Source organism: Lepidochelys olivacea (genome assembly GCF_965140295.1).
Source record: "Lepidochelys olivacea isolate rLepOli2 genome assembly, chromosome: 23".
In the NCBI taxonomy this organism is placed as follows: domain Eukaryota; kingdom Metazoa; phylum Chordata; order Testudines; family Cheloniidae; genus Lepidochelys; species Lepidochelys olivacea.
Window position 1 is genome coordinate 10,624,063 of NC_140433.1, and position 26,920 is coordinate 10,650,982.

A 26,920-nucleotide genomic window follows, 5' to 3' on the forward strand; every position below is an offset into this window, starting at 1 on the left:
GGGGTGATTCTGGGGGTGCAGGGGGGAGATGAAGCCCAGAACTAGGAGGCATGATTGTGAGGATCCAGTAGGGGAGATGGGGCCCATAGTTTGGAGAGGGGTGATTCTGGGAGCTCAAGAGTAGTCGTGGCCCAGACGAGGGATGACTGACTCTGGGGGTGCAATGGGGGAGATGGGGCCTGGAGCAGGGAGAGGGGATATTCTGGGGTATAGAGTAGAGATGGGGCCCCGAGCTGGCGGGGTGATTCTATGGGTGCAGGGGGAGATGGAGCCCAGAGTGGAGGGGGCGGGTGAGGCTGGGAGTACAGGGGGATGTGGAGTCAGAAGGTGGGAGGTGATTCTGGAAGGGCACAGGGAGGTGTGAGTGGGGCTGATACACATTGCAGTGGGTCTCAAACTTTTGTACTGGTGAACCTTTTCACATAGCAAGCCTCTGAGTGTGACCCCCCTTACAAATTAAAATCACTTTGTAATATATTTAATACCTTTATAAATGCTGGCGGCAAAGTGAGGTTTGGGGTGGAGGTTGACAGCTCGTGACACCCCATATAATAGCCTTGTGACCCCCTGAGGGGTCCCGACCCCTAGTTTGAGAACCCCTGTGTTATTGCATAGTTCATGCTCATTAACCTGGTGTATAATTCCTCTGCCTCCTGGGATCATGCTCACCGTCCCCTCTTTCCCCACAGGTATCCCCCTAGCCTTGCTAATCCATACACACTGGTGGCTGCTCCGCTGTAGCCCGTGTGCTAAGGCAGCAACCAGGAGGAGCTGGGAAACCACCTGTCTGAGGCTGAGCTCCAGATGATGTGAGCTGAGCCATATGGTAGAAAAGTTCTCCAGGGGCTACCCATTGTGGCTGCCAAGTCAGCACCAGTTTGAAGCCCAGCCTGCACCCCAAGTGGTAGTTGATCAGCCCTGACCAGAATGAGATCAGCCCTGTCTGAATCCCCTGGGACCAGTGCTTAATTTATAATGAAAGAGGTGCCAGGGCTCAAGCAATTTTTTTACATTCATAACTGATGCAGCAAGCCCAGAGGTGCCGGGGCTAGGAACTTCCAAGCCCTGGCACAAATTAAGCCCTGCCCTGGACAATGCCCAGACTGAGAGCAGTTGTCAGGGCTGGGGGAATGGCTGGGGGAATGACGTTCTCAGGGCTGGGGGAATGGAGATTCTGGGCTGAGATGGAGCTGTTCTGAGTTTGTACAGCACCTAACACAATGGGCTCCTGGGGCACAATTGGGACTGCTAGCACTACCCTAATGCAGTTAAAAAATCATGCAGAGCACCTAGAACAATGGGGCATTGGTCCATGCCTGGGGCTCCCAGGTGCTGCCGTAAAACACTTAATAAATAATGTACAGCGCCTAGCACTATGAGGTGCTTGTCCATGCCTGGGGCTCCTAAGCACTACTAGAAAATTAATAATTAATAATAGAGCTGCACCAAAAATTCTGGCAGAGCAATTTTCCATGGCTGGCAGGGGGAGTTATGCTGAAGGCTGGGAGGTAGCTGAATACTGCAGATCTAAGGATGTGACCTGCACAGTGTGATAAAGTGGGGATTTTCCCTTGTTATGTTGTATGTGAGCCTATGTGAGTCTTACTATTTTGCATGAATGCTGTGTGTGCCTCAGTTTCCCTGTGTATTGCACCAATGTCTAGGTGGTGGGAATAAGGGGGTGTGACTTTTGCTGGGGCTGCTCCATCTGCTTGCACAGATGCTATGGCCGCCCCTTTGTTACCTCAGACCCAGGAGCCGTATGCGAGCAGGTGATTCTTAGGCCCGGGAAGTGAAACAAGGGCTGGAGGAGGAGCAATGGGAGGGCAGGGGCCAGGCAGCCGGAAGAGAGTCAGTGTCAGCTGGCTTGGGGTTCAGGGTGGGGACCAGTGCCTTGGCTCTGGGCTCCCTTCCCCCCAAGATGGACTTGGCTGAAAGTCACTGATTTGTATGCTAACAAGCTCTGTTCTACGCTGTGTTTCTGTTGACCAATAAACCTTCTGTTTTACTGGCTGACTGAAAGTCACATCTGACTACAGAGTTGGGGTGCAGGGCCCTCTGGCTTCCCCAGGAGCCCCGCCCAGGCAGACTCGATGCCGGAAGTCCACGGTGTGGAAGGGGATGCTGAATGCTACAAGGTCAGACCCGGGAAGGTCGAAGCTGTGTAAGCTTCTTGCCCTGGAGACAGTATGTTCAGAGAGAGGAGGCTTCCCCAGAGTCCTTACTGGCTTCGTAGGGAGTAGTTCCAGAGCACTAACCCAGTGACTTTGTGACACGTTCATAAATGATGCAGCAAGCCCAGAGGTGTCTGGGCTAGGAACTTCCAAACTTAGGGGTGCCGGGGCTCAGCGCTGGCAAGCTCTGGCACAAATTAAGCCCTGCCCTGGACAAGGCCCAGACTGAGAGCAGCTGCCCGGAGACCTATGGCTTGGGCGAAAGCTACAGCCACTATTGCAACCTCCTGCAGATTGAGAACAAGCTGGAAGAGCTATTTCATCTTCTTCACCAATTTCTCCTCTTGCTTGAGCCCCTGCCTGGACTTGAAGGATATCCACCACCTGCAGGATCTCCTGGAATGGGTATTCAGGACCATACATAATTACTCTCGAGTCTGGGTCTGCAGGCAAATCACCCCTCAGGATATTGGTATGGGGAAGCAAGTGGTGTGGACTGGCTGGCTCTCACTCTGTAATGTCCCTATGTACCTGTGTGGCCAAGGCACCCGCTGTGAGAAGATGAATGTCAACAAGAACATCTGCCTAGAGCAAATAAAAGACAAATCAGCGCGAGCACCGAACACAGCCCTTGGGTGATGGAGCAGGAGGAAAGTGCCAGCTGCAATATAATCAGTCAGTCATCCCATTCATCCACTCTTCAGCTAACTCATCCACCAACCAAACAGTCCATCCATCCATCTTTCACCCAACCTATCCATTGGTCATCCATCCATCCATCCACCCACCCACCCACCCACCAAACAGCCCATTCATCCATCCGTCAGCTAACCCATCCATCAACTAAACAGTCCATCCATCCATCTTTCACCCAACCTATCCATTGGTCATCCATCCATCCATCCATCCACCAGCCAACCAACCCATCCATCCATCCAACCACCAGCAAACAGCCCATCCATCCATCTGTCAACCAACGCATTCATCCATCAACGAAACAGCGCAGTCTGTTACCCACACAAAATTCTCTGTTACTCACACATTCTAGGACACCCGCCTTTACCCAGTTCCTAGGGCTCAAGGTGTAACCCTCTTAGTTTAGACACCTGCCCCTTACTCAATTCCTAGGGCTTAGGGTGTGCCCTTTGAGGGTTTGTATGGCCTTTTACCAGTGAAAGAGCCTTACACAGTAATATCCGTACCCTCTATTTATTGACAATTACCAAGCAGACTCCACTTGCTAAACATACAGTGCTGTGCTCAACAATCCTAATCAGGCAGATGAGCTTTCCCTGTTGGCCAGGCAAGGTCAGTCTCGTCTGGATTCTGGTTGCTGCACGTAACGGTCAGGCAGAGGATTCTTAGCAGCTTTGATCTTAGGCTTTGTCTTGGAGGTGAGTTCTTCTTCTTCCAGGTCTTTCCTTCTTCTTGTTCTTCTGTTTCCTCTCTGCTGGTCTCCTTCTTGAACTCCATAGTGAAACTTGAGTCCTGCTTAGCTGTACCTTAACCAATCATTTTACTAAAATTTTACTATCCAATCCTAACATATTGTAACAGAATTCTCTAACCAATCCTACCCCACCACCTTAATTTACACCTAGCAAAATTAATTATGTAACAGACAGAATAATGAAAGAACCAGACGGAGATCATACAGACAAACAATAGGGAAGTGGGGACCATAATGACAGAACAATAAAGAAATGAGGAGTTCACAACCACAGCAATTGATAAGTGATTTCTTGCTAGACAGAATGCTATCAAGGTAAGTTTTTTTTAACCATGTTAAGATCTGTTTCTTTATCTGGCAATAGTGGGGGTGTCTGCCCTCCTTTCTGACAGTCTGCTCTGAAGTCGGCACTCACAGTCGTGAGCCGCTCCAGACAGCGTGACACCCAGGGAGCCTTTTCAAGCAACGAAACAATTGATTAGTCACCTGCTACAGAATCTTTATGTCCTTGGGCGAGAGGGTGTTGAGCCCTGACCTGATCTTATGATCTATGACCCTGTCTCATGGGCACATTTAACTCGCTAGAGGTAAAATGGCATTGGCGTATAAGATTTACCAGGGGTGTGTTGCTTCTTAGCTTGGAACGTGCCTGGGTGGCTAATAGGTGTACATACAGAAATGGGTTCTTAAGCTTGCTAGGATTAAAGGCCTGTCGTGTCAGCACGAGGCCTGGTGGGGGGAGTTATGCTGAACCACAAACGGGTCCAGTACACCACAGGATTCTGCAAGACGGGAGTGCTGGGGACCTTTAGCAATTAGGTTGCCATGCAATGGCTAAGCCGTTAGACCGTATTTACATACAGGAATTAAGAAATGAATAAGTGCTGAATATTAATGTTTGATGCTTAATTATGGACACCCCAAAGCCCTCTGAAGATTGTTGGCGGTGTTGTGGCCGGGTTGGTCTGTAACGCTGCCTGCACTGGCTGAAGACCGTGCGTGCCGATCTCCGGACAGACTGTCAGGAAGCAAAACACAATCCCTGAGTTGACTGGGAGCTCTATAATTAGCTGTCCCCAACCAATTACCCCATGTAACTTCTTCAGGCATGTAGCAGCCTTAACATGGAGCCACCGATATTCCCCCGGGTCCTCCGATCTGCCACCCAGGTCAGCCTGTCTTGGGGACAGAAGGTTCTTTACACCAAGAATCACAACACTATTTCAGGAGTACTTGTGGCACCTTAGAGACTAACCAATTTATTTGAGCATAAGCTTTCGTGAGCTACAGCTCACTTCATCGGATGCATACTGTGGAAACTGCAGAAGACATTATATACACAGAGACCATGAAACAATACCTCCTCCCATCCCACTCTCCTGCTGGTAATAGCTTATCTAAAGTGATCACTCTCCTTACAATGTGTATGATAATCAAGTTGGGCCATTTGATTATCATACACATTGTAAGGAGAGTGATCACTTTAGATAAGCTATTACCAGCAGGAGCGTGGGGTGGGAGGAGGTACTGTTTCATGGTCTATGTGTATATAATGTCTTCTGCAGTTTCCACAGTATGCATCCGATGAAGTGAGCTGTAGCTCATGAAAGCTTATGCTCAAATAAATTGGTTAGTCTCTAAGGTGCCACAAGTACTCCTTTTCTTTTTGCGAATACAGACTAACACGGCTGTTACTCTGAAACCAACACTATTCAGGTTACTCCCAGTCCCAAAGGGCCAGTCACTTACCCTACGTCAATTGCACCTTAGATCTAACACCAAAGACAACGCTTGTAGCCAATCCTATAATAAACTATGTACGGATTGATTAACTAGGAACAGGAAACATGAGTTATTTTGAAGGTTAAAGCAGGTGAACATAGATACACAAAGGAGTTACAATCTTACATTTCCAAAGGTAACAGCAGCTTCTACAATAAGCAAGCTTTATGTCACCTTTAAGGCTAACCCAAGCTAAGCAGCTGGGGATCTCTTGCTTTTGCCCTGAAATCTTGTTCCCCAGAGTCCAAGCAGCATAGAGATCCAGTTGCTTTTTGTCAGGGATTTTCATCCCCTTCTTCCCTTGTGCAAACTTCTCTGATGGGAAGAATCCACTTTTATGAGTTGTCTTCATGTGGGAGGAGAGACGGCAGAACAACCAATGGCTTTTGTCCTCTTTATCGACTCACAATTGTCCATTGGTGTCAATGGACCTTTCTTGTTGGGTAAGATGTGACACCTTCTGATGGAGATCAGCCCTTTCCACTAGTTAATATCTCTCTCCTCTCTGGTGTTTCGCACTGTGATGCTCAACTATTCCTGTACACTATGGATACAGATGCTATAAGTGAGATTAATGTGCCCAGCAACTCACAAGCACTCGATAAAGTCTAAACCCCAAACAGATGTTTGGAATTCTAATACCTACATGACCAGCACCAACGCACAGGTGAGCGAGACTGAGCCCAGCTTGGTATTCGTCACAGTTCAGCTGAGGCACACAGACCTTGGCAGGAGCTGGGACCTGGTCTGCCCACGTCATACCTGCAACGGAGGAATCATCTGCCATGTCTTTGCAGGTTGCTCTGCTGTGTTGGATGTTCTCAGGGCTGGGGGAATGGAGATCCCGGGGTGAGATGGAGCTGTTCTGAATTTGTATAGTACCTAACACAATGGGGTCTCAGGGTTATGACTGGTTCTCTTTGGCGCTACTGTAATACACCTAATAAATAACACAGAGCACGTAGCACAATCAGATCCTGGCCCGTGTCTGTGGGCTCCCAGGCATTACCATTGGTTTTGGATTCTCCCATAACTTGGATGGACGAGTGTCCAGCTAGCGTTTCCCTGTGTTCTAGGTGTATTTGTTTTTATGGCTTCTCACTTGGGAAGCAAGTCCGATCCTGGGATTGCAAATGCGATTGCCTGTCTCTCAGGTGTAGCCATTGCTGGAGGGAGGGTTTGAGGCATTGGTCTTACGATGTTGTTTCCTCTCTTGCAGAGGCCTCACACGCCACTCCTCAAAAGTGGAGCTAGAACAATGGGATCCTGGTTCATGCCTGGGGCTCCCAGATGCTACGGTCCTCTACCTCATAGAGCCTCAGGTGAACCCCCTCTGCCCCCCACTTCCCCTGCCCCATGGAAGCCTAGGGGAGTCCCGTGCCCCCTATGTCCCCTGCCCCATGGAACCCAAGAGAAGTCCCATGGAGCATCAGGGGAGTGCTTCATGACCCCCTCTTCCTGCCCACGGAAACCCTGATGACTCTCCCTTTCCCCCCCACTGCCTGCTGTCCCATGGAGCCCCAGGGGGCTCCCCCTGCCCCCTCTACTGTTGGTAGCCCGGCACGGGTTAGGGGATGTGGGTCGAGGGGCTCTGGGTTTGTGCCCAGGCTCGAGGGCGCTGATGCTGTGGGGTCCTGTGCAGGTGCCAGGACGGATGCCCAAGGGCTGGACTCCTGCTGCTGCCCCTTTTCCTCTGCTTCGGGCCAGAGACCGCTGGGAGCATTGACCCGGCCGCGCTCAGAGTGATCGTGCATCATGTGAACTGGTGAGTGACCAGCCTGGGGTTTGTCTCTGTCCATCCCTGCCCCTGTACCCAGCTGTGAAGAGCAGCAGAGAATGTCCCTGGTTGTATCCCACCGGCTTGTAGGGACGCCTGGCAAGGTCAGGGGGGCCCCACTCTACTCGGCTCTGCTGAGACACCTCCTGAGAGCAGGGGGCTGCTGTTGTGCCAGGCACTAGAGACACCTAACCGAGGGCAGAGAGCACCCAGCATGCCAGGGATGCACTGACCCCTGCATTAGATTATGCAACATCTTGATTCTGCAGGTGCAGGGAGAGATGGGGCCCAGAGGAGGGGGGGTATTTTCGGTTCCTATTCCCCTTTCTCTCCCTTTTACTTGGCATCTCCTGGCTCAGTCCCAGGAGCCCGGTGCCCCCGACCCCTCTGTGTCCTGCCCTCTTTCAGTAACGGTGGAGTCAATAGTCAGTACGCCTTCACCGCCACGCTGCCCCATGGCACCAGCAGCAACCCCCAGAATGTGTCCACCGGTCTGCCCACGACCCAGCTAGCAGACATGAGAGAGACGATTCGCCCGTCCGGTGCCCTGTACCACCCGCCCAGCGGGAACATCATGGCCGCCCGGACAAATGAAGTGATTATGCCGAATGGGAAATATACAGAGCACAATGAGTGGCATCTGCTCTCTGGCCCGAACAGCCTTGTGGCCCAGCTCACGGCCAGGACCTATGGCCAGGACAGCTGCCTGATCTTATTCACCTTGAACACTATGGAGCTGTTCTGAGTTTGTACAGCACCTAACACAATGGGTCATTGGTCCACTCGTAGGGCTCCCAGGTGCTGCCGTAAAACACCTAATAAATAATGTACAGCACCTAGCACTATGAGGTGCTTGTCCATGCCTGGGGCTCCTAAGCACTGCTAGAAAATTAAGAATAAATAATAGAGCTGCACCAAAAATTCTGGCAGAGCAATTTTCCATGGCTGGCGGGGGGAGTTATGCTGAAGGCTGGGAGGTAGCTGAATACTGTAGATCTAAGGAGATGACCTGCCTCAGGTCAGATATTTTGCACTCTCCTCCTCAGAGACAAACAGGTAACCACAAATGGGTCCAGTACACCACAGGATTCTGCAAGACAGGAGTGCTGGGTGCCTTTAGTAATTAGGTCGCCATGCAATGGCTAAGCCGTTAGACCGCATTTACATACAGGAATTAAGAAATAAGTGCTGCGAAACAGGGTTAAGGATCAAATACGGTTCATAGCCATGCTGTTACCACAAGGAAGGGTATAAAATACCACCCCCACTTCCTATTTCTTTGGCTTCGTCGGGTCCCCAAGACAGTGTAAACGGAATCAGGACCTCCCTTCTGGTTGGCACCGCTTTCTTCCCCCTCCATCTCTGCTTCCAACGGTCCTCGTAAGCTGTAAGTATGCGCAATGCAGGATGGGAAGTATGAGCCATGCCAGAACCTACTTTACTGTGCTTATTCTAACCGTTGTGTGTATTGATCCTTGCCCAGGATATTGTGTGTATTAAATACCGTTTCTGGGTGTGTTTCACCAGCTGCCATCTTCTCAGTTAACTGTAAAGTAGCTGCCTAGGAAAAGAACCTGTCATCTGTGATAGGGACAGGTCACCCCCCAATACACAACCTGTGTAATCACTGTTCAGGCTGTCAGAGGCAGAGATTAAGAGAGAGTTCGCCTGGCCTGTGCTGCCTTGAACCATGTGACTGTCGAAACCATCTTGGCTCTGTCTCTGTCTCTTTTCCCTGAGTTCCCGGTGTGTGTGTCTCTCTCTCTGCAAAGGCCGGTTCTTCACCCCGCCAGCTGGCACCTTTCCCCTCGGTTCTCCAATTGGGGTCTTTGCCTGGCTTCCCTGCAGAGAGGTGGGAAAACCCCCTTCCTCTTGCTTATTGGTCACTACCCTGTTGTATTTCTAGTTTCTTCATTGATCTGGGTCGGTTTCAGCCAGGCCTTTACTGACCCATTGGTTCCACCCCAGACAGCGGTATGACCTGACACCCCGTGTCTCTCGCTCTGCCCTAAGAACTGTTGAAACTTGGTGCAGAGCAAGGCAAATCCCAGAGGGAAACTGAGGCACACTTATGCTTATTATCAAAATTCCCTCTCCAATAGAGTGGGGCCAATTGACACCAGTGGGGGACCTGGGCCCATTGACTACAACTCAGAGATCCTGCTTTATGCCAGCTGGGGGGTCTGGCCCCACATTTCCTTGATGGGGACGTGTCTTTGTCTGGGCACTGACTGCAGAGGCCCCATGAAGTTTCCTCGGGGTTTCCAAAATGAGGTGCTGGTCCATGACTGGAGCTCTCAGATGCTACCATAAAATTAATACTAAATGATAGAGCTGCTCAAAAAATGTCTCCTAGCGCAGTTTTGAATTGGAAAATGCAGTCTTGTTGGACTGGAAACTGGGATTGTGTCAATTTGGATGAAGTTTTGTGTCGTTTCCTTTTTCCTTCCAAAAATACTTTTTCTTTCCCAATTTATTTTCCAGTCTATTCTATTATAAAGACATTCGCTATGATGCTGTATGATTATACTTATATATTAAGTTCTAAGTTACACAGAAAACAAAACATTCCCAACCGGAACAACACAATTCGATGTTACTAAACCTGAACGTTCCGACTGACCCGAAAGAAATTTTATTTTGGAAATTTTCATGTTGCCGGAAATTTCAAAATTCTCCCAATTTGGAACAAAACCACATTTTGAAATCACAGAATTTCTTGCAAAAGAGACATTTTCCTTTCCGTAGGGCTCTGAGAAATAGCAAACCAGTTACTAATCCATTGCACCACTAGCAAGAAGCAGCTGCCATCTAGTGCCCATACGCGGTATTGCAGGTGACACTGCATCCTGCTGTTTGCAGTCAACACAAACTTTTGGCCTGGACAGCATGGAAAACCAGCTCTTGTTGCCCATGAGGAAATGCACCCCTGATAGACTGTGGGGTGCCACCCTGCCCTGGTGCTAACTGCAGACAAAGGCTGTAAATCAAGGCATGGTTTACCCCATCACCCCTGGGGGAAATAGAGGGACGCTCTGATTACAGCTTGCTTTCCATCCAGAGTGCCAACTGCGTGTCTCCTTCCATGCACGCCCCGTGTGCTCTGCTGGGGGCTGTTCTCAAACGCCAGCTCAGCACAGGGTCTACTGGCCGACTGCAGAACAGTGGCTGTCTGAGAGACACATAGGTCCTTGGCAGCTACGCTGCTCCATGCTCGGAGCTCTCACAGCTTGAGGCAGTCCCTTTCACATCCCCAGCCTCGCTACTGTCCATCCCTGGATCATAGAATCATAGAATCATAGAATATCAGGGTTGGAAGGGACCCCTGAAGGTCATCTAGTCCAACCCCCTGCTTGAAGCAGGACCAATTCCCAGTTAAATCATCCCAGCCAGGGCTTTGTCAAGCCTGACCTTAAAAACCTCTAAGGAAGGAGATCTAACAACCCCGCTCCTCCACCCCAAAGCCCACCATGAGTGGCGGCCTTGATTTTCCAAAAGTAATTAGCCAATTTGGTTACCTGCCGTGGAATGGCTTTGTGCAGATCACGCTGTGTCTAGATGTGGGTTTGGGGGCGCAGGGGGGAGGGGGAGGGGTGATGCCAATGTGTTACCACGGCACCTTCCCATCTTAGAAGTCCAGCAATAGAGTGGGGGCTATTGAATTGATTGCACCCAATGCAGCATGTATGATTACCTGCGGTGTAGGTGTGCATTCAGTGCAAGGTGCTCCTGGCCCTCAGGACCATGTACAGGCTTTGGATACCAGAGTGGCTGAACTGGAGGAGCTGAGGGAGACAGAGAGGTCCATAGATGAGACTTTCCGGGACACAGTAGACTGGTCCCAACCCCCATCTGACAGCCTCTGTGCTGTTGAGGAGGATGAAAGTCTCAGGGAAGCAGAACCAGGGCCGAATTAACTCGTTGTGTGCCTGGCTCCAAACATAATTGTAGGCCCCTCTGGGAGCAATGGAACATGGCACAGGGGGTTCGGTCCTTGGAGCCAGGGGCTGGCCAGGGGCAATGGGGCATGGCATAGCGCAGGCCGCCCCACTTCGCCCAGTGCACTGTTTAGAAACCAGCAGTCGTCAGACACACACTGGCCCACCGAGCCCTGTGCCCTCAATGTGCCCCTTCCCTGTGGGGGTGGGTCCATGCTGTGCCACACAGCCTCCCCCCCCCGCACCCTCTGGACTCACTATGCCCAGCACCCCCACCAAATGCACAGTGCCATGAACACCACCACACCTGCCCAATGCCCCCACCCCCTAAGCCCCACCACAACTGTCCAGTAGCCCTCCACGCCCCACTGCCCAGCATCCCAACATACACAGATCTCCCCCACCACACTGCCCAGTACCCTTCCCCACAGCCCCACCACCACAACTACACAGTGACTCACACAGACCCCCCACTGCCTCCCACCCCAAAATACACAAACCTTTGCCACTGCCCAGTGCCTCCCACCCCTTCACATCCCAGCATCCCCCCCACAGACCCACTCCCCCATGCCCTGCCTCCAGGCTCTGCTGAGCCAGCACAGAGCAGGATCCCCCCTCCCAGCACAGTGCTAGGGGGCAGGACAGCTGGAGCTAGGGAGCACAGAGTGGCCCTGTCCCCCAGAACCCCACCTAGCCCTACCTGCTTGGCGTTGCTGCTGTCTGTGATGGAGGAGGCATTTCCTTGCATGGGCACGGGGTGTGGGAGGCAGCGTCCAACTTGGACAAATTGAAGGATTGGGCCAAAAGAAATCTGATGAGGTTCAACAAGGACAAGTGCAGAGTCCTGCACTTAGGACAGAAGAATCCCACAAACCACTACAGGCTGGGGACCGCCTGGCTAAGCAGCAGTTCTGCAGAAAAGGACCTGGGGATTACAGGGCACAAGAAGCTGGATATGAGTCAGCAGTGTGCCCTTGTTGCCAAGAAGGCTAACAGCATATTGGGCTGCATTAGTAGGAGCATTGCTAGCAGATCGAGGGACGTGATCATTCCCCTCTATTCGGCACTAGTGAGGCCACATGTGAAATATTGCATCCAGTTTTGGGCCCCCCACTACAAGAAGGATGTGGACAAATTGGAGAGAGTCCAGCGGAGGGCAACGAAAATGGTTAGGGGACTGGAACACATGACTTATGAGGAGAGGCTGAGGGAACTGGGATTGTTTAGTCTGCAGAAGAGAAGAATGAGGGGGGATTTGATAGCTGCTTTCAACTACCTGAAAGGGCGGTTCGAAGAGGATGGCTCTAGACTGTTCTCAGTGGTAGCAGATGACAGAACAAGGAGTAATGGTCTCAAGTTGCAGTGGGGGAGGTTTAGGTTGGATATTAGGAAAAGCTTTTTCACTAGGAGGGTGGTGAAGCACTGGAATGGGTTACCTAGGGAGGTGGTGGAATCTCCATCTGTCATAAACATACAGCTAAGGGTACCATAAAATCCCTCCTTTACCTGAAAAGGGTTAAGAAGCTCAGATAACCTGGTTGGCACCTGACCAAAAGGACCAATAAGGGGAGAAGATACTTTCAAATCTGTGGGGGAAGGTTTTTGTTTTGTGTTTCTGTGTTCTCTCCGGAGTCAAAGAGAGAGACCAAGCAAGTAATCTAGCTCCTGCTGAATGATACAGCTAAACTTACAGAAATAGGAAGTAATAGCAAGGAAATGCGTTAGAGTATCTTTTGTTTTAGCTTGTGAATTTTCCCTGTGCTAAGAGGGAGGTTTATCCCTTTTTTTTTGTAACTTTGAAGTTTTGCCTAGAGGGGAATCCTCTATGTTTTGAATCTGATTACCCTGTAAAGTTACCTTCCATCCTGATTTTACAGAGGTGCTTCTTTTACTTTTTTTCTTTATAATAAAGTTCTGTTTTAAAGAATCTGATTGGGGTTTTTAGGGTCCTAAAAACCCAAGGGTCTGGTCTGTGCTCACCTGGTTTACCTATTTGGGTGGTAGATTGTTCTCAAGCTTCCCCAGGAAAGGCGGTGAAGGGGCTTGGGGGGATATTTTAGGGAAACAGGAACTCCATGTGGTCCTTTTCCTGAATCTTTGTCTAACTCACTTGGTGGTGGCAGCAGTACCCATCCAAGGGCAAGGAAGGATTTGTGCCTTGGGGAAGTTTTTAACCTAAGCTGGTAGAAATAAGCTTAGGAGATTCATAGATTCATAGATATTAAGGTCAGAAGGGACCATTATGATCATCTAGTCTGACTTCCTGCACAACGCAGGCTACAGAATCTCACCCGCCCACTGCTGTAATAAACCCCTAACCTATGTCTGAGCTATTGAAGTCCTCAAATCATGGTTTAAAGACTTCAAGGAGCAGAGAATCCTCCAGCAAGTGACCTGTGCCCCGTGCTACAGAGGAAGGCAAAAACCCCCCAGGGCCTCTTCCAATCTGCCCTGGAGGAAAATTCCTTCCCCACCCCAAATATGGCGATCAGCTGAACCCTGAGCATATGGGCAAGATTCACCAGCCAGATACCCAGGAAAGAATTCTCTTTAGTAACTCAGATCCCACCCCATCTAACATCCCATCACAGGCCATTGGGCCTTGTCAAGGTTCCTTCCCCACTCTGAACTCTAGGGTACAGATGTGGGGACCTGCATGAAAACCTCCTAAGCTTACTTTTACCAGCTTAGGTTAAAACTTCCCCAAGGTACAAACTATTTTACCTGTTGCCCTTGGACTTTTGCTGCCACCACCAAACATCTAACTGGGTTTATTATTGGGAAAGAGCCGTTTGGAAACGTATTTCCCCCCAAAATCCTCCCCAAAACCTTGCACCCCACTTCCCGGGGAAGGTTTGATAAAAATCCTCACCAATTTGCATAGGTGAACACAGACCCAAACTCTTGGATCTTAAGAACAATGAAAAAACATTCAGTTTCTTAAAAGAATTTTAATAGAAGTAAAAAGACTCACCTCTGTAAAATCAGGATGGTAAATACCTTACAGGGTAATTAGATTCAAAACATAGAGAATCCATCTAGGCAAAACCTTAAGTTACAAAAAGATACAAAAACAGGAATATCCATTCCTTTCAGCACAGCTTATTTTCTCAGCCATTTAAACAAACAGAATCTAATACATACCTAGCTAGATTACTTACTAAGTTCTAAGACTCCATTCCTGTTCTGTCCCTGGCGAAAGCATCACACAGACAGAGAGAGAGCTTTTGTCTTTCCCTCCCCCCAGCTTTTGAAAGTATCTTGTTTCCTCATTGGTCATTTTGGTCAGGTGCCAGCGAGGTTATCCTAGCTTCTTAACCCTTTACAGGTGAAAGGATTTTTCCTCTGGCCAGGAGGGATTTTAAAGGTGTTTACCCTTCCCTTTATATTTATGACATATATTTATTCCCTTTATATTTATGACCTCCTGAGGTCTCTTCCTACCCTAGTCTTCTATGGGTACGTCTACAGTACGAAATTATTCTGAAATTATTCTATTTGAATTTTCGGAAGCGATTTTATACATTCGGTCTTTTGTGTCCCCACTAAAGCGCGTGAATTCGGTGGAGTGCGTCCACAGTGTTAGGATATAGATATTCAGGCCTGTCTGTAAAGGCCTATACTCTAAGAATTTAGGTGTATTCTTATCACTTGGCTAGTGATAGAGGTATAAAAGAAAGAATCAAAATCACTGTCTGCTGGTGTAAGGGCCTTCTCTTACTGTGACGGTCTGAGGCCCTGTTCTTAGGCTAAGGCCTTTGGCTAAGCAGCAGAGGCAGCCATAAGCTGGGAAGCGAACGGTCACATCCTCACATTCCAAACTAGTCACATTGAAATAAGGTGCTATTGGGCTGTTAGGCACTATCAGGACAGGATTGTATTCCTATCACCTCCAGAGAAAGGGAAGTGCCTAGAAAATGTAAAAGGAAACTTAGTTTGATAGCATCCTGTCTGGCAAGAACTCACTTATCAATAGCTGGGATGTGAAATCCTCACTTCTGTATTGTTTTGTCATTATAGTTCCCACTTTGCTGTTGTTTGTCTGTATAATCTCTGTCTGGTTCTGTGATTGTTCCTGTCTGCTGTATAATTAATTTTGCTGGGTGTAAACTAATTGAGGTGGTGGGATATAATTGGTTACATAATCATGTTACAATATGTTAGGATTGGTTAGTTAAATTTCAGGAAAATGATTGGTTAAGGTATAGCTAAGCAGAACTCAAGTTTTACTATATAATCTGTAGTCAATGAGGAAGTGACGGGGTGTGGGTGGGGGTGGGCATGTGGGTGTGTGAGATGGGAACAGGGAATGGGGGTAAGAAAATTGGAATCATGTTTTGCTAAAGGGGGAGATGGGAACAGGGAATGGGGGTAAGAGAATTGGAATCATGTTTTGCTAAAGGGGGAGATGGGAACAGGGAATGGGGGTAAGAAAATTGGAATCATGTTTTGCTAAAGGGGGAAATGGGAACAGGGAATGGGAGTAAGGAAGTTGGAATCATGTTTGGCTAAGGGCAGGAATGGGAACAGGGACACAGGTGTAAGGCTTTGTGGTGTCAGAGCTGGGAAGGAGGATACTAAGGAAGGAAACTGGAATCATGCTTGCTGGAAGTTCACCCCAATAAACATCGAATTGTTTGCACCTTTGGACTTCGGGTATTGTTGCTCTCTGTTCATGCGAGAAGGACCAGGGAAGTAAGTGGGTGAAGGAATAAGCCCCCTAACACACAGTACCGAGGCTAGCACTGAATGTTGGAGCAGTGCACTGTGGGTAGCTATCCCACAGTTCCCGCAGTCCCCACCGTCCATTGGAATTCTGGGTTAAGCTCCCAGTGTGTGATGGGGCAAAAACATTCTCGCAGGTGTTTCTGGGTGTGTCTCGTCAGTCGCTCCTCCCTTTGTGAAAGCTATGGCAGACAATGGTTTTGCGCCTTTTTGGCGTGCAGACGCCACACTGCTTTCAGCAGACGGTGCACCGCTTCTCTCCTGGTACTATGAATCCACCTCGCATTTCCTCTTGTCTTTCTATGTAATCTCTCTAATATCTACTCTTTCTCTTCCTCACCAAACACTTCTGCTGCCAACTCTGCTCGGCCATTGTGAACCGAGCAGCACAGCTTCCAGCGCCAACTCTGCTCTCCCACTCTTGCCGCGCTACCGAGCTTCTCCATGTTGTCTGTCCTGGGCTCCCGCTTTCATGAAAGCTACAGAAGACAACCATTTTCCGCCTTTTTTTGGCTATTGTGAACCGAACAGCACCTCTTCCACTGCCACTTTGCTCTCCTATGTTTTGCGCCCTTTTTCCAGGATTACCCTTGCAGGCACCATAGCGCGGCAAGCATGGAGCCCGCTCAGATCTCCGCTGCAGTTTTGACCATTGTAAATACCTCGTGCATTATCCAGCAGTATGTGCAGTACCTGCAAAACCAGGCGAGGAAGCGACAACAGTGTGATTACGATAGTGATGAGGACATGGACACAGATGTTCCTAGAAGCATGGCATGTGGCGATTGGGAGATCATGGTGGTATTGGCCCAGGTTCATGCTGTGGAATGCCAATTATGGGCCTGGGAAACAAGCACAGGGTGGTGGGACCTCATAGTGTTGCAGGTATGGGATGATTCCCAGTGGCTGCAAAACTTTCATATGCGTAGAGCCACTTTCATGGAACTTTGTGACTTGCTGTCCTCTGCCCTGAAGTGCAAAGACACCAAAATGAGAGCAGCCCTCACAGTTGAGAAGTGAGTGGCCATAGCCCTGTGGAAGCTTGCAATGCCCGGTCAGTCAGGAATCAGTTTGGAGTGGGCAAATCTATTGTGGGGGCTGCTGTGCTGCAAGTAGCCAATGCAATCATTGACCAGCTGCTATCAAGGGTAGTGACTTTGGGAAATGTGCAGACTATCATGGATGGCTTTAATGCCCTGGGGTTCCCTAACTGTGGCGGGGCAATAGACGGAACGCATATCCCTATCTTGGCCCTGGAACCCCAGGGTGGCCGGTATGTAAACCGCATGGGGTGCTTTTCCATGGTGCTGCAAACACTGGTGGATCACAAGGGACATTTCACTGACATCAATGTGGGATCGCTGGGAAACGTGCATGACACTCGCATCTTCAGGAACTCTGGTCTGTTTGAACAGCTGCAGGAAGGGACTTACTTCCCAGACCAGAAAATAACCGTTGGGGATGTTGAAATGCCTATAGTTATCCTCAGGAACCCAGCCTACCCCTTAATGCCATGGCTCATGAAGCCATACATAGGCACCCTGAACAGTAGTAAGGATCAGTTCAACTATAGGCTGAGCCAGTGCAGAATGGTGGTAGAATGTGCGTTTGGATGTTTGAAAGCGCGCTAGCGCAGTTTACTGACTCGGTTAGATCTCAGCACAACCAATATTCCAATTGTAATTGCTGCTTGTTGTGTGCTGCACAATATCTGGGAGAGTAGGGGGGGGAGGCATTTATGGCAGAGTGGGAGGTTGAGGCAACTCGCCTGGTGGCCAATTTCGCACAGCCAGACAACAGGGCGATTAGAAGAGCGCAGCAGGGCGTGCTGTGCATCAGAGAAGCTTTGAAAGCCAGTTTCATGACTGGCCAGGGTACAGTGTGACAGTTGTGTTTGTTTCTCTTGAAGTTAGCCGCTCCCTATATATATGAAAGGAAATAAAGTCACAATTGTTTAAAATCCGTTCTTTATTATTTGTTGCACAACACATTGAGAGAAATCAGAAGCTAGATGGCAGGGTGGGGGGTACTGGGGAAGGAGGGTGGAGGAGGAGGGAAGGACAAGTCCAGAAACCAAATCAAAATTTCGGATGTGCCTGCTTTCTGCTGCTTGTGCAATCCTCTGGGGTTGAGTGTGTGGGTCCCCGTAGCTGCCCCCCCGCCCTGTGTTCTTGGGCGTCTGGGTGAGGAGGCTATGGAACTTGGGGAGGAGGGAGGGTGGTTATACAGGGGCTGCAGCAGCAGTCTGTGGTCTTGCTGCCTTTCCCGCATTAGATCCACCGTACAGCGGAGCATGTCAGTTTGCTCCCCCATGAGCCTGACCATAGCATCCTGCCTGCTCTCATTGCGTGCATCCCTCCTCTCTTCGTATTCGTGTAACGCTTTACGGGACTCCGCAGTTGTTTGCCTCCACACATTCAGCTGGGCCCTATCAGTGCGGGAGGACTGCATGACCTCAGCAAACATCGCCCCGAGTTCGTTTTTTCCGCCTTCTAATCTGGACCAGCCTCTGGGACAGAGTAGATAGGGGCCGCATTGAAACATTTGCACCTGTGGGAGGAGAAAAAGGGAGGGTAGTATTTTAAAAGATACATTTTAGAGAACAAAGGGGACACTTTCTCAGTGAAACAGGCAATTCATAGTACACAGCACATGTTCTTTCTGTACAAGGTCGCATTTTGCCTCTTATACTGAAGTGCCTTCCACTTTGGTGTGAGTAAGCCATCACACGCGGCTGGGCAACAGAATTCAGCTTGCAGGCAGCCATGGTAAGCCCTAGGGGCTCGCGGGGTTCTGCTTCTTCCGCATTCATTTCAATGCTTTCAAACTCCGGGGCCCCCTTTCCCATAGCAAACAATGCCTGGTGGGTTTGCAATATAAAAGGAGGGCCTGTAGGCTCTCTGGGATGATCGCTTCATAACCTCCTCCCCACACAGCCACCATGTGGCTTTGATGAGGCTCTGAGCAGGGATGAGCCCTTTAAACTAAACACGAAAAGCCCAGCATGGCTGGGTTTCCCCCCATCCCCCACCGCATGGCTCTGATCAGGCTCTCACTCACCAGAAGTGCCTTCTCCAGGGTCATGGTCTGGGAGTTCACATTGAGAGTGTGGGGAGGCTATTGGGTCCAGTGTTAAGAATAGTTCCTGGCTAGCAGGGAAAACAGATTCCCCACTTGCCACCTGTGCACTGTCCTCCTCCTCTTCATCCTCCAATAACTCATCCTCCTCTTTCCGTGCAACTCCCCTCTTGCAGGTGTCCACAGACAGTGGTGGGTTAGTGGTGGCATCACCCCCCCATAATTTTCTGTGGGTCGTCCTTCAGGATAGGTTGTAGATCCTTGATGATGCACTGGAGAGGTTTTAGTTGGAGAAGTTTAGTCACAGAACGCCACTAGCCGTCACTCTCAGCCCCCAACTAAAACCTCTCCAGCGCATCATCAAGGATCTACAACCTATCCTGAAGGACGACCCATCACTCTCACAGATCTTGGGAGACAGGCCAGTCCTTGCTTACAGACAGCCCCCCAACCTGAAGCAAATACTCAACAGCAACCACACACCACACAACAGAACCACTAACCCAGGAACCTATCCTTGCAACAAAGCCCGTTGCCAACTGTGTCCACATATGCCTGACTAATCTAATCGCCTTTTATGATGAGATTACTGGTTCTGTGGATGAAGGGAAAGCAGTGGATGTATTGTTTCTTGACTTTAGCAAAGCTTTTGACACGGTCTCCCATAGTATTCTTGTCAGCAAGTTAAGGAAGTATGGGCTGGATGAATGCACTATAAGGTGGGTAGAAAGCTGGCTAAATTGTCGGGCTCAACGGGTAGTGATCAATGGCTCCATGTCTAGTTGGCAGCCGGTATCAAGTGGAGTGCCCCAGGGGTCGGTCCTGGGGCCGGTTTTATTCAATATCTTCATAAATGATCTGGAGGATGGTGTGGATTGCACTCTCAGCAAATTTGCGGATGATACTAAACTGGGAGGAGTGGTAGATACGCTGGAGGGGAGGGATAGGATACAGAAGGACCTAGACAAATTGGAGGATTGGGCCAAAAGGAATCTGATGAGGTTCAATAAGGATAAGTGCAGGGTCCTGCACTTAGGACGGAAGAACCCAATGCACAGCTACAGACTAGGGACCGAATGGCTAGGCAGCAGTTCTGCAGAAAAGGACCTAGGGGTGACAGTGGACGAGAAGCTGGATATGAGTCAGCAGTGTGCCCTTGTTGCCAAGAAGGCCAATGGCATTTTGGGATGTATAAGTAGGGGCATAGCGAGCAGATCGAGGGACGTGATCGTTCCCCTCTATTCGACATTGGTGAGGCCTCATCTGGAGTACTGTGTCCAGTTTTGGGCCCCACACTTCAAGAAGGATGTGGATAAATTGGAGAGAGTCCAGCGAAGGGCAACAAAAATGATTAGGGGACTGGAACACATGAGTTATGAGGAGAGGCTGAGGGAGCTGGGATTGTTTAGCCTGCAGAAGAGAAGAATGAGGGGGGATTTGATAGCTGCTTTCAACTACCTGAAAGGGGGTTCCAAAGAGGATGGCTCTAGACTGTTCTCAATGGTAGCAGATGACAGAACGAGGAGTAATGGTCTCAAGTTGCAGTGGGGGAGGTTTAGATTGGATATTAGGAAAAACTTTTTCACTAAGAGGGTGGTGAAACACTGGAATGCGTTACCTAGGGAGGTGGTAGAATCTCCTTCCTTAGAGGTTTTTAAGGTCAGGCTTGACAAAGCCCTGGCTGGGATGATTTAACTGGGAATTGGTCCTGCTTTGAGCAGGGGGTTGGACTAGATGACCTTCTGGGGTCCCTTCCAACCCTGATATTCTATGATTCTATGATTCTATGATCTATTCAGGGGACACCATCATAGGGCCTAATCACATCAGCCACACTATCAGAGGCTCATTCACCTGCACATCTACCAATGTGATATATGCCATCATGTGCCAGCAATGCCCCTCTGCCATGTACATTGGCCAAACTGGACAGTCTCTACATAAAAGAATAAATGGACACAAATCAGACATCAAGAATTATAACATTCAAAAACCAGTCGGAGAACACTTCAATCTCTTTAGTCACTCGATTACAGACCTAAAAGTTGCAATTCTTCAACAAAAAAACTTCAAAAACAGATTCCAACGAGAGACTGCTGAATTGGAATTAATTTGCAAACAGGATACCATTAAATTAGGCTTGAATAAAGACTGGGAGTGGATGTGTCATTACACAAAGTAAAACTATTTCCCCATATTTATTTTTCCCCCCTACTGTTCCTCACACATTCTTGTCAACTGCTGGAAATGGCCCATCTTGATTATCACTACAAAAGGTTTTTTTTCTCTCCTGCTGGTAATAGCTCACCTTAACTGATCACTCTCACTATAGTGTGTATGGTAACACCCATTGTGTCATGTTCTCTGTGTATATAAAATCTTCCTATTGTATTTTCCACTGCATGCAGCCGATGAAGTGAGCTGTAGCCCATGAAAGCTTGTGCTCAAATAAATTTGTTAGTCTCTAAGGTGCCACAAGTACTCCTGTTCTTTTTGCAGATACAGACTAACATGGCTGCTACTCTGAAACCTGTTAAGTTACATTCCAAAAACTTATCAGAAATAGCATCCTGAAAAACTGGGTCCTGGATTGGGGTACCCTCCGCCACCCCTTTCTCTGTCCCTGAGAGGTCAGCGGTGTGACTGCTCCCCTCCAGGAGGACTGTTACACAGTTCCCTCTCAAAACCTGGCTCATGGGCTGATTGTCTGGGTGCACAGATGCTGACTCACTCATTCGGTCCTGGGCATCCTCTCCCAAGTGACCAATGAGGAGATATTCCTGTACCCCAGTTTCCTCCTCTGGGCCCCCCTCTAAGGCACATTTCTCTGTGCTCCCTAGGAAGAGCTCTATCCCTTTTTCAGCAACAAAACTCTTCCAGCTCACAGCTGGGACATTTTCCTTAATACTGACAAGATCTCTTCTGCCTCTGCGCCTGAGGGCATGTTGCCTTCTGCAGGAAAGGAGCTAGTCTCAGCCCTTTCCATACTTGGAAGCACATTGCTTCCCTGTGTGACAGATTCACAGGGATCCTCACCCACCTCATGCCAATATCCCGCTTATGATTCCTAAATTTAACCCTACATGTTTCAGGGGTAATCTGAAACTTCTGCAACAGAGTGTTTTTGAATTTACAATAGTCTAAAGCATCCTCAATAGGCATTTCATTGAATACATTCAGAGCTTTACCAGTTAAATTTGCAATCAGGCTAGGCACTCTCTTGGCATCAGGGATTTCATGCACTGCATACAGCCTTTGAACAGTGGTCAGATATTCAGCAATATTGTCTTTTATTGTATGCAGGACATAAATGGATCCAATTGTGGATTTTTGGAGTGATGGGAATCGCTGGGGTCAGTGGGTTCCAATTTTGGTCTCTAGCAGGTCCAGTTGGTTCTCTCTCTCTTTCTTCCCACTCTCTTTCTCCTTCTTCCCACTTTCTTCCTCCTGCTTCTCCTTTATCTCCAGTTCTTTCCGTTCCAATAGTCTCTGATGCTCTCTCTCTCTTTTTCTGCAGTCTAAAAAGCTCCAATTTCACAATCGCTTCACTGCTTTCCCTCATTTTCCTGCTTTTCTGTCCCTATTTCTCTTTCCCAAAATAAGCAAACAGAAAGTAACAAACCGATAGCCTCCTCCTGACTGTCCTTAGCCACCCCACTTAAAGCCTCACTTAAAATCTTTACACCATGTATGAAGTGCAAACCTTGCTCGGTACAACAAGCTGTGTATTTCACCCTGATCACTGTGACAGGATCCCCAGGGGGCAGCCTGGGACAGTGGGACCACTGTGCCCCCTTAACTCGCTCCAGCCTGGGCTGTCTCTCACAGTGCCTTGCTAGTGACAAACAGCAAACCCCTCCAGGTGCTGTGATCACTCAGCACAACAGCATGTGGAGCCCCACACCCAGCTAGAGTGCATGAAAGCTCCCAGAGGCACTCATGAATCACACAGAGAAAGGCCCCAGACGAATCCCCTAGCTCCCAGCACTGTATCCCAGGAATATACTGTCTTGAGCAGTGCAAGTTTATTGATTGGTTCACCACTTCATCAATGGAAAGTGGATATACACCAGCCCTTCGCAAACCTGAGCAGATTTACCAGACACTTAAGGCAAACTCACTGGTAAGATAAACAGTTAAACACATTCATTGACTACAAAAGATAGATTTTAAATGATTATAAGTGACAGGCAAAAATTTAGAGTAAGTTACCAAAATAAAATAAAGTAAAATATAAGCATGCAGTCTAAACTTTCAACCGTATTAGAATGGGCAACATCTAGATTAAGCAGTTTTTCTCACCCCACTGGATATTGAAGTTATAGGGCTTTCTCCTGGGGTGTCACAGAGGTCTGGCCCCACATTTCTTTGATAGGGACGTGACTTTGCCTTTCCTTACAGTGTCTGGGCATTGACCGCAGAGGTGTCATAAACTTTCCTCCGGGCTGTTTGCGGCATGCCCAGCCCAGGGAGATAACTTGCCAAGGTTTGCATTGATCTGGGATCAGGAGGAAGTTCTCAGAGAGCCAATTTTCAAATACCCATCCTGTTCCCTTCCCCCTGGATCTCGGTGTTTGTGGCCAACAGCCCCCTCCCTAAAACCTCTCCCATTGGGTAGGGACAGCAGGAGAGTGGCCCGGCCCTTCCCAGCTGCCTGCAACAGTGCTATAAAAAGCCTGGCTCGGAGCCATCAAACCAGGAGTGAGTATCAACATCTGTCAGCAGAGACACGGACCCTTCACCACTCACCATGGAGCCCCAGGTGAGCCCCCTACCCCCACTTACCCCTGCCCCATGGATCCCGGAGAGTCTCCCTGCCCCATTGAGCCACAGGGGAGTGCCTCCTGCCCCCCACCTCCCTCCTGCCCATGGAAACTCTGATGACTCCCCCCTGTCCCTCAACTCCTCCTGCACCATGTAGGCCCAGGGAAGTCCCCTCTGCCACCCACCTCCACCCTGCCTCAGGGAGTCCCCTCTGCCACCCATCTATCCTGCCCCATGGCACCTCAGCAGAGTCCTCCCTGCTTCCCAATTCCACATATGCCCCAGGGAACCCCACATCCCCCTCTCCTGTCGGTAGCATAGCGGGGGCTAGGAGATGTGGGTCGGGGGGCTCAGGGTTTATGCCCAGGCTTGGGGGCACTAATTCTGTGGGGTCCTGTGCAGGTGCCAGGATGGATGCCCAGGGCTGGACTCCTGCTGCTGCCCCTTCTCCTCTGCTTCAGGACAGAGACCATCGGGAGCATTAACCCGGCTGCGCTCAGAAAAATCGTGGATCATGTGAACAAGTGAGTGACCAGCCTGGGGTTTGTCTCTGTCCTTCCCTGCCCCTGTACCCAGCTGTGAAGAGCAGCAGAGAATGTCCCTGGTTGTATCCCACCGGCTTGTAGGGATGCCCAGCAAGGTCAGAGGGGCCGCACTGTACCTGTCTCTGCCCAGGCACATCCTCAGAGCTGGGGGCTGCTATTGTGCCAGGCACTAGAGACACCAAACCAAGGGCAGAGAGCACCCAGCATGCCAGGGATGCACTGACCCCTGCATTAGATCACACACCGGGTCGATGCTAGGGGCGATTCTGGGGGTGCAGGGAGAGATGGAGCCTGGAGGTGGGAGGGGTGATTCTGGGGGTCCAGAGTAAATGGAGCCCAGAGGAGGGAGGGGGTGAACATAAGAATGGCCATACTGGGTCAGACTAAAGGCCCAGTATCTAGCCCAGTATCCTGTCTCCCGACAGTGGCCAATGCCAGGTGCCCCAGAGGGAACGAACAGGACAGGGAATCATCAAGTGATCCATCCCCTGTCGCTCATTCCCAGCTTCTGGCAAACAGAGGCTCGGGACACCATCCCTGCCCATCCTGGCTAATAGCCATTGATGGACCTATCCTCCATGGATGTATCTAGTTCTTTTTTTAACCCTGTTATAGTCTTGGCCTTCACAACACCCTCTGGCAAAGAGGTCCAAGGGTTGATTGTGTGAAGAAATACTTCCTTTTTTTTTTAAAGCCTGCTGCCTATTCATTTCATTTGGTGACCCCTGGTTCTTGTGTTATGAGGTGTAAATAATATAATTCTGGGAGATGCAGGGGGAGCTGGCGCCCAGAGCTGGGATGGTTTTTCAGGGCCTATTCCTCATTTTCTCCCTTTTACTTGGAATCTCCTGGCTCAGTCCCAGGAGCCCGGTGCCCCCTGACCCCTCTGTCTCCTGCCCCTCTTTCAGTTACAGTGGAATTAACAATCAATACGCCTTCGCTGTCTCGCTGCCCCGTGCCACCTGCAGAAAGCCCAAGAATATAGATAGATATCTGAACAGGACCCAGCTAGGGGAAATGAAAGACATAATTCGCCCGTTCGGGGCCCTGTACAACCCGCCCAGAGGGAACATCGTGGCCGCCCGGCCAAAGGAAGTGACTACACAGAGTAGGAAATTCACGGAGCACAGCGAGTGGCGTCTTCTCTCCGGCCCAAACAGCCTTGTGGCCCAGCTCATGGCCAGGACCTACGGCCAGAACAGCTGCCTGATCTTATTCACCTTCAACTCGCCCTGCTCCACCAAGTGTCTGCGCGAGGCCGGGCGCTCCAACATCGTGGACATGACCAGTGCTGCCTTCTCGGCCATCGACAACAACTACAAGGCCTTCGTGTTCCAGAAGATCTTTGATTATGACTTGAGGCCTGTCGTGACCCGCCAGGACCTGCTGGAGGCCTGGCACCGGCTGCGCGATGTGCCCCTGCTGCGCTGCAACAACAACGGCTGCCAGGACTGCGCCGCGACGGACCCTGAAAACAACCCCTGCCTGGCTGGGAAGAATCATAACATCATAGAATATCAGGATTGGAAGGGACCTCAGGAGGTCATCCAGTCCAACCCCCTGCTCAAAGCAGGACCAATCCCCAACTAAATCATCCCAAGAGGTAGATGATGGAGTGGAGCTGGGAATCGTGCACGGCTCTTTGTGCCACTGGCCTCCCTCACTGCCCATGCGCTTCTGGCTCGCTGAGTGTAACAGAAACACATCCGAACCAGGCACCAAGCTCCAATCTAGAACCCCATTCTAATGTGCTCCCCAATCTAGAACCCCAATCCACGGATGCACTCCAATCCAGAACCCCATTCCTGGGCATGCACTGATTTAGAACCCCTTCCAGAGTGTGTTCCCATCTAGAACCCCAACCCTGTATGCTGACATCTGCAATCTAGAGCCCCATCGCTGGGAGTACTCCAATGTAAAACCCCATCACCATCTCTGGTTGTGCTCCAGCCTACAAGCCCATCTCTGGGTGTGCTCCAATCTGTGATCTAGAAGCCTGTCCCACTCCCCAAGTGTGTACCAATCTAGAATTGCCATCCCCCCAGTGCACCTAAAAGCTGCGTTCTAAACCTTCATCCCCCGCAGTGCGTCAAGTGCCAATCGAGAACATGGCCCCATCCCTGGGTTGTCTTTCAGCTGCAGTCCAGATCCCACATCCACCCATTGAGCTCAGATCTAGAACCCAGCCTCCAACCCTGCATAAGGCCAGGGGGAGGGGGCAGTGGATGGGAACAGGGCACATTGGGCCCGGTGACTGTATGTTGGGGCTGGATCAGAGGGGGGAGTCCCTTACTCAGATGCTGGTGGGTGGGAGGATTCCTGGGCATGGACCATAGCCACGGTGGGGCAGTGGGGATCTTGGAGCGCGGGGCTCTGTCAGTGGGGGCTGCTTTGGGGTTGTTCCAGTCTGTAGGTGACGCTTTTTGCTGATTCTCTGATGTGTGATTGCTGCCAATAAAGCTTTTGAGCATCCTGAGGCCTCACATCTCTGTCCGTGCGTCCAGGTCTCCCATCTCCATCTGTGCGTCAGGGGTCTCACGTCGTCCCCTGGAGGTGCTGGGTCCCCAAGGGCAGCACCTTGTCGTGCCTGGTTCCCAGCTGGCAGCCTGCGTGGAAGCTTGGGTTTTACTGAGTCCAGAACCCCTGAATGTTCCCCTCCCCATCCCTGGAACCCCCTTCCCCTGCTC

General features: G+C 50.0%; 1 protein-coding gene across 3 annotated transcripts; it reads left to right on the forward strand.

Moving 5' to 3' along the window:
- Window positions 1-8,484: 8,484 nt before the first annotated feature.
- Window positions 8,485-26,653, forward strand: LOC311512048 (uncharacterized protein). 3 transcript variants are annotated; one of them, XM_084613053.1, is made up of 4 exons: window positions 8,485-8,570; window positions 23,543-23,686; window positions 24,091-24,212; window positions 25,142-26,653. In XM_084613053.1, exons 2-4 carry the CDS (start codon window positions 23,675-23,677, stop codon window positions 25,821-25,823), a joined length of 816 nt encoding a protein of 271 aa, XP_084469179.1. In that variant the 5' UTR covers window positions 8,485-8,570; window positions 23,543-23,674; the 3' UTR covers window positions 25,824-26,653. The 3 variants fall into 3 exon arrangements, with proteins under 3 accessions (XP_084469179.1, XP_084469180.1, XP_084469181.1); XM_084613054.1 differs by having other exon boundaries at window positions 23,552-23,686; XM_084613055.1 differs by lacking the exon at window positions 23,543-23,686.
- The last annotated feature ends 267 nt before the right edge of the window (window positions 26,654-26,920 follow it).